Below are 15,568 nucleotides of genomic sequence, written 5' to 3' on the forward strand. Positions count from 1 at the left end.
AAAGCTTGAAACGAAACAGCAGGTTGTCTATCAGCTTTCTGTGAGTAGGGCTATCAGTGTGGGTTGCCCTAAGGTACTTTGTACCACTTTGTAAACTGCTTTGCAAACTTTCTGATGAAAAGCAATATATAAATACTTCAAATAAATAAAAATATGGACATGGCATAGTGTTGATAGCCAATTATATTCTGGTGACGTGATTCAATGGGAGCCAAAAAAGCTAGGGGGTGGTCAGAAGAGATGATGCATCTGAATATTCTCCTTCCCCCATTCTCTGTATGAAAATTCATATCTGTGTATGAAAAAAACACAGTTTGAGTGTGACAGAGAAGGAGACACAAAGCAGAGTCTGGGCTTTGCAAGCATCTTAGGTTGCTGGCTGTCTCCCTGAAGATCTGGTGTGTAAGCAGTGAGCTTTGTCTGTCTGTTGGAATGTTTCAGCTGTGCTTTCAACCTGTATATTTGTAAATAAATGCAAATATTACAAAGCATCATAAAGCTTCCATTGATTTCCTTCCAAAGGAAACTGCCAGTTCTATGCCACTGAAACTTTATTAATTTCTTAGAATGCAGAACTTTAAAAATATGCTTTTATTTATGAATTGTTAACACAATCCATTATGAAACCAATTCAGATCATTTTACCAGTATGTCACCAAAAGTATAAAATTGAATAAAACGTTAACATAACACTGTCTTCCACCCTGCTGTGTTTCCTTGAATGTCTAGCACTTGGTCGTAGGTAAGCTTAACCTAATGTGTCTAATTCATGGGATTTTTGAATGTGATCTCTTTTCTCATTGCTAATCTTAACAGGTCATTCTACAATTGCCTGTGTGTGGAGGGAGGATTTCTCAATTGTTTTCTGTCTCTCTTATATATTGAATAAAGCAATACCAGATTTCAGCAAAATCATCAGTCTGTGTGTCTGTTCTGTGCTTACATCTGTCTTGCTAGCCTTTTGTAGCCAAAAGTGTAGTGTCAAGTTATTAGCAGTTTTCCAGTTTGGGGCCACCACCTAGCGAACAGCCATACCAATAAGAAAGCCATCAAGTCCTTTTACAATAAATTGTGATGTTTTCCCACATACTGTATAGAGTTAGAAGAGCTAGCTTAGAATCATACATAATCACTAGAATAAAGAACCGAGAAAATTATCAATTCATATTTTGGACTTGTTGGATAATTTTGTGCAAATCATAAACATGAATGCTGAACAGGGAAGCTTTGTGTCTTACTAGAGAGCCACAGTTGATCAGTTTGGTTGCATAAAATCATTCATTTGGGTGGCCAGTGTTTAAACAATTAGAGTGCTTTTCAGCACAAGTCATGCAAGATACGACCTCTCGTTTATTTTTGTGGCTTGAGAACAGCTCATAAACCCATGCCAAGAAGATGGAAGGAAATGAGGGCACTGATGAAGATCATCTCACTGGTTATGCTGTTCAGTTTAGCATCCAGGAGTCCCTTGAAAGTGCAAGTAGCCAGCAAACCTCTTCCCCTGATCATGAAGCAAGGTATGTCAGCAATCTTGCAGCCCAGGTCTGAATGTCTGACGCCTGAATGTCAATATTTCACACCCATATCTCTCCTAATTGGCTTGAACCTCTGACTGTTGGGTACAATCTCTAGTTATTCTGGAAGAGTAAGCTGTAGGATCGTAGTTTATAATTTAAACTTATGTCCTGTTTTCAATGGTTTGATATGGATACTAATAAACCTAAAAGAATATGCAATCTATTGAAGAGTGATAGCATTCAGTCAGTTCTTACAAAGGCAATCCTTATTTGGTCCAACCCTTTCCAAAACCAACTGCATCTCGTAGGTCTTACAACACTTTTGAAATAGGCACTGAGAATGCCTTTGAAATCCATTGCCAGTAGATTGCATTTGGTTAGTCTTTGGGATTGCAGTGGGACATATGGGATGAATAGGAAACATGCTGAGCCCAAGTGCTGAGAAATTAGCAACTCCTTTGTATGCTTCTGTCCTTTTGTGTTGCTCAACATAGACCTCTAACCAGAACCACTGGTACAATGATTTAGGCTGGGGAAGTAGCAGATATATGCAATGAGATAGCAGCAAAGACTTCCAGAGCTTGAGATACTATTTATACCTTTTCTCTTGTATCATTTTTTCCACTAGGTTTCTACCAGTCAGTGATCAAAACAGGAAGCTTGTAGCTGCTATAAGAGAAGGTAAACAACATCACTTTTAAGATGGTTGTATTACCATCAGTTACTGTTGTGAACAGTGGTGCAGTTGGGTAATTGTAGACTCTGAACTTAATAGTCTAATGGGAGGGAGCTCCTTCAATGGTTATATGTATTACTTCAAAATGTGGTAAGGCCATCTGGGCACCCTCCTACTCTACTGAGTGGGGCTGTAGACGTCTACCCCCAAAACAGCATCACTGTAAGGGATCCCTAACCATTAGGTCCAGTTGTGTCCGACTCTGGGGTTGCAGCGCTCATCTCGCGTTACTGGCTGAGGGAGCTGGCGTACAGCTTCCAGGTCATGGGGCCAGCATGACTAAGCCACTTCTGGCGAACCAGAGCAGCTCACGGAAACGCCGTTTACCTTCCCGCCAGAGCGGTACCTATTTATCTACTTGCACTTTGACATGCTTTCGAACTGCTAGGTGGGCAGGAGCTGGGAGCAAGCAACAGGAGCTCACCTCGTCGCGGGGATTCGAATCACCAACCTTCTGATGGGCAAGCCCTAGGCTCTGTGGCTTAACCCACAGCGCCACCTGCGTCCAATTTTTTTTTGCCAATTAACCCTGACCAAATTACTTAGCTGAAAGATGTTCTGGTTTTGAAAGATGACCGTTGCTCTTCGTGGAGTTAGCTTTTGGGTTTATTTCACACTGGATTATTATTTTTCTTTTGAGGTCGAGTATTTGAGCTTCAAGACTATGTGAAATGCAAATATGCTTTGGATGAGGCTGATGAGAGAGGTTGGTTTCCTTTACATGAAGCTGCTGCTCAGCCAGTTCAGCAGATACTTGAAGTAATCTTGGATGGTAAGTTGGCACAGGTTAGCAGAGATGGAAAATATTGTTGTGGAGGTGAAATAGGTGTGTGTGTAATTAACAAAAGGAATTGACTGTGTGCCTAGATTCAAAACATGGGGTTTTGCACACTCTCCAGCGGGAGAGAGCTCCCAGCAGGGTTTAAAACACTCTGAGATTTACCCAGCAACATAGTGTGGAATATAAGTTGTTAAACCCTTTTGCATATCCCATTTTGTCTGCCTTAAAATGTTTGCCTCCTCTTTCTATGCCTCTAGCAGTGAACACACCACATACTTTTAAATAAGTTTAAGATGCTTTACTTACGGTACTAAATTTAAAGGTCTGGTTCATGCATTATTGCATGCTGCAGCAGGGAGAACACAGGTAGATGCTGTATTTATGATGTTCTATTATGTTCTATCATGTTGTTGTTGTTGTTGTTGTTGTTGTTGCTTGTAAGCCACTTTGGGATTCATTTGAATGAAAAGTGGCATAGAAATAAGTCCGATCAAATTTTCTATTTCGCAGAGTTGCCTGTTGGAAGCTCACAAGCAGGATGTGAGAGCAAAACTGTCTCTCCGTGTTGTTCCCCAGGAACTGGCATTTGGAAGAATGTGGCCTTTAATTCTAGAGTTAGCATATATAGTCATAATGATTAGCAGCCATTGATAGCCAATGCGTACTCATTCACAGTTCTGGATTTATACTCTCTAGCTCCCTTCCCTTCGTGCAGCATTCTGCTACTCAGGCAAGATCCCATCCAGAAGTTGTACAGAGGAGCTTGCTTGGATTAAGATGAAAGCATGTATTAAATACATGCATGTTCTCATGAGACACAAATTAATAAGCAAGCTATTGTTTAATTTTTAAAATATACGTGCATTTTTACAAATGTGGCATTGATACACTGACAGTTTTTAAAAAAAATTAAATCTAGCATCGTATAAAGCAATGTGGGAATATAAAACATGCGACGGAGAGACACCATTGACGTTGGCAGCCAAATCTCGCCATGCAGGAAATGTCAGAACACTGTTGGAAAAGGGGGTCTGGCCCAATACCACTAACCGGAAAGGAGAGACTCCTCTTCTGATTGGTAATTGCTTTATTAATGGCTTGCAGTGTTTGGGCTTGCTACTAGTTCATGTAGAATCAAAGGCTGATCACCCTGGAAACCGGACAAGCAGCTGGAGAATCGCCCCGCCCCCTGCTCCTTCCCAGCTTAATGAACACATTTTCTGCCGCACAATATGAACACTAAAACCAGTTACAATAAACACTACCTTTAAAAAAAAAAATCTATACAGAAAAAAGACAAGTCTTGCAGATCCTGCCCCTCTGAAAGAGGCCACAACTTCTTTAAACCCTTCAAATTAACATCAAAAGGCCCAGGTAAGAAGCAGCAGAAAGCTGCTGGTTCTAAGGATGTGCATTACTGCCCCGTATCCCATATCCTTGTCTCAGAAGTGGTACAGAAAGAAAGAGGAAGCTCTACTCTGCCAATATCAATTTTGAATATATTTTACGAAGGGGCTGGATGAAGGGTTAGAGGATCATGGGGGAACTTTTGCAAATATGGATGAATGGTGTGCATGCTTTTTGCAACTATTGCATGTGCATATGTATCGTTGATCAGAAAGTTTTTTGTTGTTGTTGTTGCTCTGCTGCAGCCACCATTGGAATACTGCTCCCAACAGGGATCACATTTTGCCCTCTGACCAAAAGTGATTTCCTGCCTCTGCTATACTCAACTACATTAGAATAAGTCTCATTGAACTTAGTGGGGTTGCAAGGAGTGCAGAGTAAGCGCAATATCTAAAATGTTCCATCTCTTCTTTTTGTCTGTTTCAATTTGTAAGCAATAAAACAGGTCTCGTATGAAATGGCTTCCATTCTGATTGAGTTCAATTGTACCATCAATCAGCCATGCGTAAAACGTTGGTCAGCAATGCACGAAGCGGCGAAACAGGGTCGCAATGACATCATTGCTCTGCTGCTGAAGAATGGTGGCAACGTGCACCTAAGAGATGGATTTGGAGTAACTCCTTTAGGTGTAGCTGCTGAATACGGCCACTGTGATGTGCTGGAGCATCTCATTCATAAAGGTGTGTTTGTACTTCAACAGGTAGCAGTTTATGGCTCTCCGTTTCTGAGCACAACTCAAAGCCCTAAACCGCCTTGGCCCCATATACCTGAAGGAGCGTCTCCACCCCCATCGTTCAGTCCAGACACTGAGATCCAGCTCCAAGGGCCTTCTGGCAGTTCCCTCACTGCAAGAAGTGAAGCTACAAGGAACCAGGCAGAGGCCCTTCTTGGCAGTGGCACCTGCCCTGTGGAACACCCTCCCATCAGATGTCAAGGAGATTAGTAACTTTATAACCTTTAGGAGACATCTGAAGGCAGCTCTTTATGGGGAAGCCTTTTAATGTGTAATGTTTTATGTTTTTTATGTTTATATATTATGTTTATATATGTTGGAAACTACTGAGAATGGCTGGGGCAACAGAGTTAGATTGTTATCATCATCATCTCCTTCAAGGCCTTTAGGGGCTCCTTTCAGGCCACATCTGTCCAGGAAACAGAAACCTAGGATGGTATCTATGTCATGATTAACTTGCGTTCATTGATTTCAATGGGTCTCACTTGGGCTGCCCCTAGTATCACTATACCTCAAATGAACCCTAATATAAGAAGATTCCTGCTGGATCAGGCCAGCAGCCCATCTAGTTCAGCATCTTGTTCTCACAGTGGCCAACTAGATGCCCATGGAAAGTCCACAAGCAGAACCTAGCCAGGATCTCTTGAGTGCATAGCCCGGATCTATTCAAGTCCACTTCTGTGCTTACCCAACCTAAACTTCATTTAGGAACATACTGGTAGGTCTTAGATGAATCAAACTGCCGTTCCAGGACAGACTGGGAAGACCTGGGTTCAGTTATTGGCTCAGCCTTGAACATCATTGTCTTTGGGCATGTCACTGAATTTCCCTCACAGGGTTGTGTCTGAGTTTATAATGGTATAATCTATCTGTCTATAATGCTTTGACTTTCTTCAAGTAAGAGCAGTGTACAAAAAGAATTGGGGGGAAACCCAACCGTAGATATCTCCTCTTTGTACCATGTTAACTGTTCCTAAAATGTCAAGGTGGTGGAGAGAGAAAAGTAACAGTGCTTTGACAATTTGTGACATTGAGATTAAGATGTGGCATTGCACAGGTATTTAAATATTGCGCTAGATAAGTAAGTACAAGGTCATATATGCACACAACCTCATTTCTTTGGTCTTGCTCTCTATACCCGAATCCTCATTATACTCAGGGGCAGTGGACTCTCAAGTATTTTGTATTGAAGAACTGTCCCCAACCAACTGTTCCTCGATTAATTTCAATTTGTAGCTTTTCTCATCGGAAAAGAGTCCTTGGGGTATTTTAATAGCAAGCAAGTTATAAAATATATGTCGTCCTCTGCTCTCAACCTTTAGCTCAGCACCCTAAATTACACCTCAAATTAAAGCTGATTACATTGCTTCTGGTAAAGTTTTAGGACTGGTCCCGCCAACCCTCAAGCCTATAAAAAGCTCATCATGCCTATAATGAACCAGTATGCTGTAGTGGTTAGAATGATGGACTAGGACCTGGGAGACCAGGATTCAAATCTTCTCTGAACCGTGAAGCTCACTGGGTGACCTTGACCATATGACTGTCTCAGCTTACTTCCTTCTCAGCATTGTTGTGAGGATAAAAGGGGGAGGGAGAGAACCTTGCATGCCACCATGAACTCTCTGTAGGAAAGGTGGTATATAAATAAAAATGTAATTTAAAAATGTAATTTAAATGCAGCTCTTAGGCCAAAATGAAAATATAACCCAAACATCGTTGATGAACCATTTAATATTCTCCGAAACCTAGTAGCATGACAGATATTACATACCGGTACTATTCTTTTTGCAACTGTCTGGTTTTAACCTGATCTGTCTTGCATGTTTTCCTTTTCGACTCCCGGTGCTGTTGACTTTAAATTCAATTTCAGTCCTAATAATTGCTGCGATTGTAAATCATCTAGACACATGTAGTGAAATAGTAAACTAGAAGTAAACTAGAAGACACAAACGAGCAATTGGCCAAGTATGATGTGACAATTCTATCACAGAGCACCTTGATAATGGACATTTATTTTTGTTTCAATTACTTGTTTTTGTGCCCTGCAACAGAGAATCACAACAACATTTTTATTTCCCTGGCACACCGCAAAGGCATTTAAGTTTTTTAGCTTATATAAAAAGTTGCAGTCATTCCCTTCCAAGTATACCGGTAACAGTTACAAATAAATCAGTCTCCGAGATGTATGGGTCAGCATAGAGGTGGTGGTCAAATCCTGCCAAAAAAAAATAAATGTGCTCACCCTTAAAATGCAAGTGATTGTCACTTAAATTGGAACATATCTCTTTAAGCTCTTCAAATTTTCCGTTCTACTCTTAGGCCGTTTTGGAATTCAGAAAATAATAAACAGGAGAAGAGATTGCTGCCCTTTTTAATGCGAGTATTTACTTAATATTGTTTTGAATTAAATGGTTGGTTTGTCTTCCTCCGCTAGGTGGCGATGTTTATTCTACGGCTGATGATGGCTCATCAATATTGTTTGAAGCAGCTGGAGGTGGAAATCCAGACTGCATAACTTTGCTGCTGGAATATGGGGGAGACGGTAATTTGCCTAATAAGGCAGGGCAGCTCCCTATACACAGAGCAGCGTACGAGGGGCATTATTTGTGAGTATTCTTCCTTTAGGTCTCCTGGCTCACATATATTTGTGTGAAAAAGAATAGAAATGTTTTAGTTTTGGATTTTAGTTGTACTCCGGTAGGCCTACATAGGCGCCACTAGCAATGTACATGACACCATAGCACCATAGCAATATAGTATAAGCCGAAGAAGGTGCCCAAATGAAGTCTGAGGCTGCATCCCTATACACATTTACCTGGGAAATAAGCCCACGTGAACACGGGGCTTCTATTTTAAGAAAACTATTGTAAGTCAGCATGCATAGAAACAAGACTTTCTTCAGCTGGAGCTCAGCGGAGCTCAGTTCTGCCATCTGTCAGGTGGGCACCATTGCCATTCTATTTTATTATTATTATTATTGAATTTATTTACAACACATAAACATACACTCGTCAAGCTAAACATAGAAATAATAATACAAAATCAGAAGATAAACAACAATATACCACAAAACACAAACTGAAAATAACGCCAATAATACCAGTAGTACATAACAACGTATGAGAACTTATATAAGACAACTGATCAATTATTTTATACACACCCACACCCACACATACAAACATTTCAATTCATCTTTACTTCTTAACTTAAACCTAAATTATAAACATAAACTAAACCTTAGTTTAATACTTAAATAAACACACAACATGTAGACTTCCTGTCTTTCCTGATAAGCGTTCATTTTCTACTTGTGAAAGTACTTAACATTTTCATTTGTCCTTTATTTAATTCCAAAACCTTCTACAAACCCAAACACAGCTTCATTTTCTGACAGACAATATTTTCCTCCAGGATCATTCAAAAGCCACCACAGACTTTATACCGTTTTTGATGCCTTGCAGGTACTTTCTGTATCTCTCCCATTTTTTCACAAATACCTGTCTATTGTTTCCTCTCAAACTGCTAGTTAGCTGGGCCATCTCAACATACTCTTGAAATTTATATTGCCAGTCTTTTACTTTTGGAGCGCTCTCCCCTTTCCAATTTGATGCTATCATCATTCGCGCAGCTGCCATTCCATATAGAAAAATATCTTTTGAACTCTCTGGAATGTCATTCTCGATAATACTTAAAAGGAAGGCCTCTGGCTTTTAAGGAAAGATACTCCTAAAATTTTCTTAAGTTCTTCATACAGTATATTAAATTCCATTGCCATTCTAAGAGAACAAGGGAGACAGTCATGGTGGGTTCCAGCACATCTTTTATAAAAAGAAGAAGAAAAAATAGCTCTGCATAGAACTCACTGAAAATCACTTGCTTTTCTTTAATAAGATGTATTTACCGGCCAATCTCAGGTTCGTTACACTGCACTCCAATTGTACTTTATTCCCACCGCTTTGCAAAATAGTCTTAGACTGAGAGACGCCGTGCTAACTTTCTCAAGGCCACCAGTTACAAGTAGATACGGTACATAACAAGACGTGAACTCGGTGTGCCTCAACGCTTTTGAGAATTATTGTGCTCTCCTTACAAATTTACCTTCCACCCCCACCCCCCCCCACACACACTTAAAAACCCAAATTTGCTAGAGGAGCCTTGGTCACAAACTGCCCAACCTTGCATACCCTCCAACATTTCTCCAATGAAAACAGGGACATCCTAAGGAAAAGCTGGGCATTCTGGGATCAAATCAGAAACCGGGACGGCTTTTGTAAATCCAGGCCAGGACTGTCCCTGGAAAATAGGGACACATGGAGGGTCTGACCTTGTACCAGTAACGCATGTAGAAATTCACAGTGCTCTTGGAAAGGTGTGGGCACAACTATCTCCGGTCACAGATGACTAGCACTACCACATCAGTCATGCATTGGTATTGCTATCTACACAGAGTTTCCAAATGCAGTGAAGTTCCCTTTTCAGACCAGAGCATTTTTTTTCAGCACGACAACAGTGAACCTCTGCCACAGTGAAGATTATGTAGGCTAGACGCCCATTTCATAGATTAAGTGAAAACCAACAATTTTTGTGTGTGTGGTAGACCATTGGGTCTGTCCGGTCTTGTTCTGTTTGCTCCTGGTAGCAGCAGAAGTCCAAACCTCAGGTAAATTGCATTTTCCTACCTTGAGACCTTTTCAAGTGGAAATGCTAGAACTGAACTTTACGACCTCAGTGAGCTACAGGTCCTTCCATAAAGAATCAAGTGTTAAGATGTATGTGTGATTAACGCAGATAGTGGACTTTAGTTCTTAGAACAAATTATAAAGCCCACAACTGAAAAAGTAGCAAAATAATAGTGTACACAACACCTCGTTCCAGCACTGAAACAAGGGTTGCTTTCCTGATGACAGAAAAAGCGTGGCAGCCTGTTGGGTTTTTCAGATTCCCCTTTAAATTCATTTTCTCCCCTTAGGGCCCTGAAATTCCTAATTCCCGTGACATCCCAAACTGCAATCCAGAAAAGCGGGCAGAGTCCCATCCACTCGGCAGCAGATGGCCAAAATCCACAGTGCCTGGAACTCCTCATCGAAAGTGGTTTTGATGTCAATGCCACCCTGGCAGAACACATTTCTAAAAGTTACGACGACGAAAGGAAAACGGGGCTTTACTTTGCCGTTTCCAACAATGACATTCTGTCCACCGAAGTATTATTGCAATCTGGCGCAGACCCAAATAAAGACCCTCTCAACTGCCTCCTCGTGGCCGTGAGAGCTGGCAACCATGAAATCGTCAGGTTGCTTCTTTCTTACGGAGCAAACGTCAACTGCTACTTTAACCTTGTGAATGACACCCATTTCCCCAGCGCTATTCAGTACGCCTTGAATGACGAGGTCATGCTAAGGCTGCTGCTGAATCATGGATACCTTGTGGATCTGTGCTTTGACTGCATGCATGGGGACATCTTTGGAAATTCTTTCGTATGGTCAACTCCGGAGGAAGAGGTGTTACCAGGATGGACATCTTGTGTCATTAAAGATAATCCAGTAAGCACATTCCAGGATTTTCCATTCTGCTCTGTACTACTCTCAATCAACATTTTAAGGATAGGATTTTATATTGGCTACTGTTACAATTAAGATTGTAAGCATTTCACTATTAATAGAGTGCCTGCTTCCAACGGAAAATGGAGCAAAGGGGATAGATTTTTATGAATAGTCACCCCTTCCTCTATTTTTAGCCATGATAACAAAGTCCAAATATAGAGTGAGGCTGATGCTGCTAGCTAAGGGCTGTTGTAAGAAGAAAATGTTGGCACGTGTTTTGTGTTCTTTCCTCAGCTGATAAGGATGCTTAGGGATGCATACATAACACTGGCCCGTTGGTCTAGCTTTCTAAAATCACTTAGGCCAGAGTACATAGATTCAAGCCAGCTGATTTAGTGCCACTGACTTCATAGGAACCTGATCTTATCACCCATTGGTAAAAGGAATACTCCATGAACAAATGATATACATTCAGTTGGTGCATGGTGCTAGGAAGAACTTTTGCTGGAACATCACCAATATTATGTGCAATGCCATGTGGGCAACAAAGCCATCCCAGACACAAAATAGCTGAAATGAAAAATAATATTAAGGTGGTACCAGTGGAAGCCGGAAGAGACCACTGGTAGTTCCAGTACTTGGTATCCTAGTTGCCTCTTGGGTGCTAGGAGCAAAGAGGTCTGTCCTGTGTTTGGCTGACCTTATATTAGTTCCTAGATTAAGGGAAAGATATATGAACAAGCGATAGATCTGTTTACCTCTGCCATATTTTCTGGTCATAAGAAATCAGCATTACTACAACAGTGCCGTGCAGCTAAAGAAAATCTTGTTAATCTTGTTAATCAGTATGAAATGCAATATTAGTTTAACAGCTTTGTGGATTGGGTTGCTCACAGGGCAAACACAAACAGATGTCAAATAATGCATCATCTGTTTTCATTTCAGAATGTAGCATCCCAATATCTCTCAAAGACATGCAGAATAGTAGAAGTTAAAGATAAAATTTTTATCTTTTAAGAATTCTCTGTGTATCTGAAGAAGTGTGCATGCACACGGAAGCTCACACCCAGAACAAACTTAGTTGGTTTCTAAGGTGCTACTGGATAATTTTTTAATTTTTTAATTTATTTCGACTGCTTCAGACCAACACGGCTACCTACCTGAATCTAGAATTCTCTTCAGTCTCTTAAAGCAAAGTGCTGTAGTTCTTGGATTATTGCATTGTATTTTATCATGATATATTTGTGAATTCTGCACAGTTTTATTGCAAGGACATATACCTTGGGAGATTTAAAAAAATAACACTGGATATATTTCGTTTCAGTTCTGTGACTTTATCACGGTTCCTTGGATGAAACATTTAGTAGGACCCATCGTTCGTATTTTGATAGATTACATGGATTATGTTCCCCTTTGCACAAAACTTAAGTTTGTCCTGGAGACCCAGAAAGAATGGGCAGAGATCCAGCAGATATTAGGTAAATGTGCAGTCCTGGCTTGGAAATATGCACGTTGTTGAATTCTGTAAATAATAGCTGGACCACATTTTTCGTAGATCCAAAAGTGTGCACTTGAATACGTTCTGCCGGTAGCCCCATTAATTTCCGAGGGGTTGTATAACCCCTGATTTTAAGCATTTTCACTTAGAATAAAGAGGATTTACTTCCATATAAATGTGTTAAGAATCAGGAGAATGGCAGAGGGAAATCTAGTAATACTCTGCCCAGCAAAAGAAAAAAGATAAGAACCCAGATGTAGGGATGAGTCTTGGGATGTGTGGGATTGTCAGAGTTGATGTAGCAAGGGAGAGAGCTTGGTTTGTAACCCCTGATGTGGAAAAGAAAAGAATATTATGGGTTGCATTCAGCATAGTGCTAAGGTATGCATTCCATCAGTGCAGGGATTTCTCCTTGCACAACAGAATGATCGCCACCTGCGATTTCCCGAAAACCTTGAGCAGATTTGGGACAATGCAGGGCACATGAGGGGGATGAGTGGGGTGGGAATCCCAGTGCACTAGTGCTAATCCATATGTGAATGTGGTTTAATTTGAATATTGCCCTTTAGAAACTCTATTGGTAAAGGCAGTGAGCCAGAGAAAAGCCTTCTTTCTTCCTAGTGGTGCATCAATAAAACTGCTGGCATGTTTGCAAAGCTAAGCAGGGTCTGGTATGGTTTCAGATCGGATGGGAGACTGCGTGTTGATATATACCTGCATTGCAGAGGGTTGAACTAGGTGACCCACCCCCCCTTTCCAGCTCTGTGCTTCACCTGACCTGCATAATCATTAGTTTTTATAGCATCATGCATGAATGGGCCAGGTATTAAACAGAGTCGCTAAGCCATATGCCGCAAGCCATTATGTCACAGCAGCACATAATGTATTCTATGAAATGGGCATTAGTGGCAAAACAGCAGTATTTAATGATTTTATTTATTTAGAGAATTTGTACCCCACTCTTCAGCAAAAAAAAAGGCTCCCAGAGTGGCTTACATTACAATCAGTTAAAACAAGACAGTCCCTGCCTGCGTTGCTCATCGTCTTAAAGAAAAACAACACACAAGGGGAAAGGGACAGGGAGGGCAGAGGAAAAATATGCTGTACATATTGTTAAATAGACATAGATAGTCACTAAGTTAATGGGACATATTTTCCATTGCATTTCCCTCTTTTGTTTCATTTTTGTCTTCCAGAGAATCCTCGCCCGCTAAAGCATTTGTGCCGCCTGAAGATACGTAAATGTATGGGATTGGAGGGGACACAGAAGCCGCGGTCCATGAACGGGCTTCCTGTCCCGCCAGTTCTTAAAGCCTATATCCTCTACAAAGAGTATGATCTTTATGGAAGGGACCTACATTTGCCGTGATTTGCAGAATCCAGACATCAACACATTTACTTGGAAGTTAAATTTGGAGTAACCATAATGGTGCCAGAACAGTGAACTATGGCTTTGGATCCAGGAGTGACCTTCTGCTTTCTTGCATGTTGTGTGAGGCAAGTGAAACTAAATTCAAATATGTTCTTCATAAACATGAGAGCTGCTGTCATGTGTTAATCCCTTATAGCACTGTGTGAACTCTTGCACAAACTCCACAAACTTAGTTTCACTCGTGGTTCCTTGGCACCAACATCCCCCCCCCCCCAGTATATCTACGACGCCATATAAATTTGTGCTCTTCCCGTGATGCAAATAATTGCCTCTCTCAATACATATTGCAATTGAATTCTATATATTTTCACATATACATCCTACAATGCTGTTATATTTTCTTTCTTTTTATAAAAATAAAAATTGAACCTGATCTTCGGACTCCACTCTAGCTCTAAGCATCTAATACATCTAACACTTGGTACCCAAACCAGAAATAAAACACAAAAGAAAACACCAGCATTAAGACATGATCTGTACCCATGATTCTTGGGTCTAGCAGGATACTGGAAATCTCCCTTCTTATGATCTTCACATAGAATCCCTTTGGACCTAGCTTTGCCACTTCTTAACCGCCTGTGAACACCTCACTATAAAACGTACAGTTCTTAAACAAGGCAATTATAGCATCCAAAGGAAAAAGGGAGCAGCACGGCATTTAAGGTAGAAAACTAAATAGCGATCAAGCTATTTGACTAATAACAGTTCACTATTTTTATGCGAATGCACAATGGTTCGCTATTGACGGGCGAGAAGCAAATAATTTGCTGTTAAATGTCATTTGAGTCCTTTATCAAAAAAAAAAAGATCCAAGGCAGCATATAAGAAAAAAGGATATACAAAATGCAAGATACAATGCAAGAAAAACAGCAAGTTATCCATTATAATATGAAAGCTGATCACCCCATAAAAATTAACAGAACTGGCCCTGGTACAAAAACCAACAACTGGGAATTAATAAAACAGCCCATTTCAATCTAGATGTTGGATATATCTGGAGTATCCGTGTTGGGGCATACAAAGCATGCCTGATGTGTTTTATTTTAGTCCCCTCCAATTTGTATGTGCTTAAATTATCCTTGTTGACAGCGCCAGTAGTAACCTAGCTGAATGATACGCATATGAGGCATGTGGTCATAATCTCTTGCTGACTTGTGCCTATTTTGGAGGAAGAGAGACATGGTATGGCTATGGTACTAGGCCCCAAGGTTGTTGGAGGCAAACATTGAATTATTTGTGTGTTGCGGGGTGGGGGTGAACTTAAGGGAAATTGAGAGTGTCAAACGAGAAGTTAGAAGAGATAAAGGATAGGCATACAATACCACAAAATCCCTGGCTGGAATAAGTGAAAGCATACCCTCCAACATTTCTCAAATGAAAATAGGGACATCCTATTCTATTTATTATTATTATTATTATTATTATTATTATTATTATTATTATTATTTTATTTATTTCTACACTGCCCATCTGACTGGATTGTCCTAGCCACTCTGGACGGGTTTCAACATACATAAAAACATAATAAAGTTATATAGGGCTGCCTTCAGATGTTTTCTAAAGGTTGTATAGTTACTTGTATCCTTGGCTCAGGGTGTCGCATAACTCCATACCCTCCCGACATTTCTCCGATGAAAATACGGACGTCCTAAAGAAAACAGAGACATTCCAGGATCAAATCAGAAACCGGGGCAACTTCTGTAAATCCGGAACTGTCCCTGGAAAGTAGGGACACTTAAAAGGTCTGATTGTTTTTATTTTACGCAAAGCCTCCTTTCAAACTAAGGATCTGCCATGCTGTTTTTAGCCATCTCCTTCAGTTGCCAAAATTGCAAAGGAAGGGACTCCCCGCGGACTCTTAGTGCCTTGGCATGAAAAGTCATATAATTACAGCATCCTACTTCCACACCCAAAAGTTCCA

At 40.6% G+C, this 15,568-nt stretch overlaps 1 protein-coding gene across 1 annotated transcript; it reads left to right on the plus strand.

The window, feature by feature from the left end:
• Positions 1-1,368: 1,368 nt before the first annotated feature.
• Positions 1,369-13,863, plus strand: ASB15 (ankyrin repeat and SOCS box containing 15). The gene is made up of 9 exons (XM_033163022.1): positions 1,369-1,517; positions 2,146-2,198; positions 2,894-3,025; positions 3,954-4,112; positions 4,876-5,121; positions 7,609-7,780; positions 10,147-10,717; positions 12,042-12,195; positions 13,412-13,863. The coding sequence occupies exons 1-9, from the start codon at positions 1,396-1,398 to the stop codon at positions 13,582-13,584; spliced, it is 1,782 nt and encodes a 593-aa protein (XP_033018913.1). The 5' UTR covers positions 1,369-1,395; the 3' UTR covers positions 13,585-13,863.
• The last annotated feature ends 1,705 nt before the right edge of the window (positions 13,864-15,568 follow it).

The sequence above is a fragment of the Lacerta agilis genome, chromosome 10 (assembly GCF_009819535.1).
Source record: "Lacerta agilis isolate rLacAgi1 chromosome 10, rLacAgi1.pri, whole genome shotgun sequence".
In the NCBI taxonomy this organism is placed as follows: Eukaryota; Metazoa; Chordata; class Lepidosauria; order Squamata; family Lacertidae; genus Lacerta; species Lacerta agilis.

What these genes read in the sequence shown, in the direction of transcription:
- ASB15 (XM_033163022.1), top strand. Translation starts at nt 1,396, where the DNA reads ATGGAAGGAAATGAGGGCACTGATGAAGATCATCTCACTGGTTATGCT. An exon ending in TGTAGCTGCTATAAGAGAAG is followed by an intron (nt 2,199 to 2,893) that starts GTAAACAACATC and finishes TTTTCTTTTGAG; the next exon opens with GTCGAGTATTTGAGCTTCAA. An exon ending in ACTTGAAGTAATCTTGGATG is followed by an intron (nt 3,026 to 3,953) that starts GTAAGTTGGCAC and finishes AATTAAATCTAG; the next exon opens with CATCGTATAAAGCAATGTGG.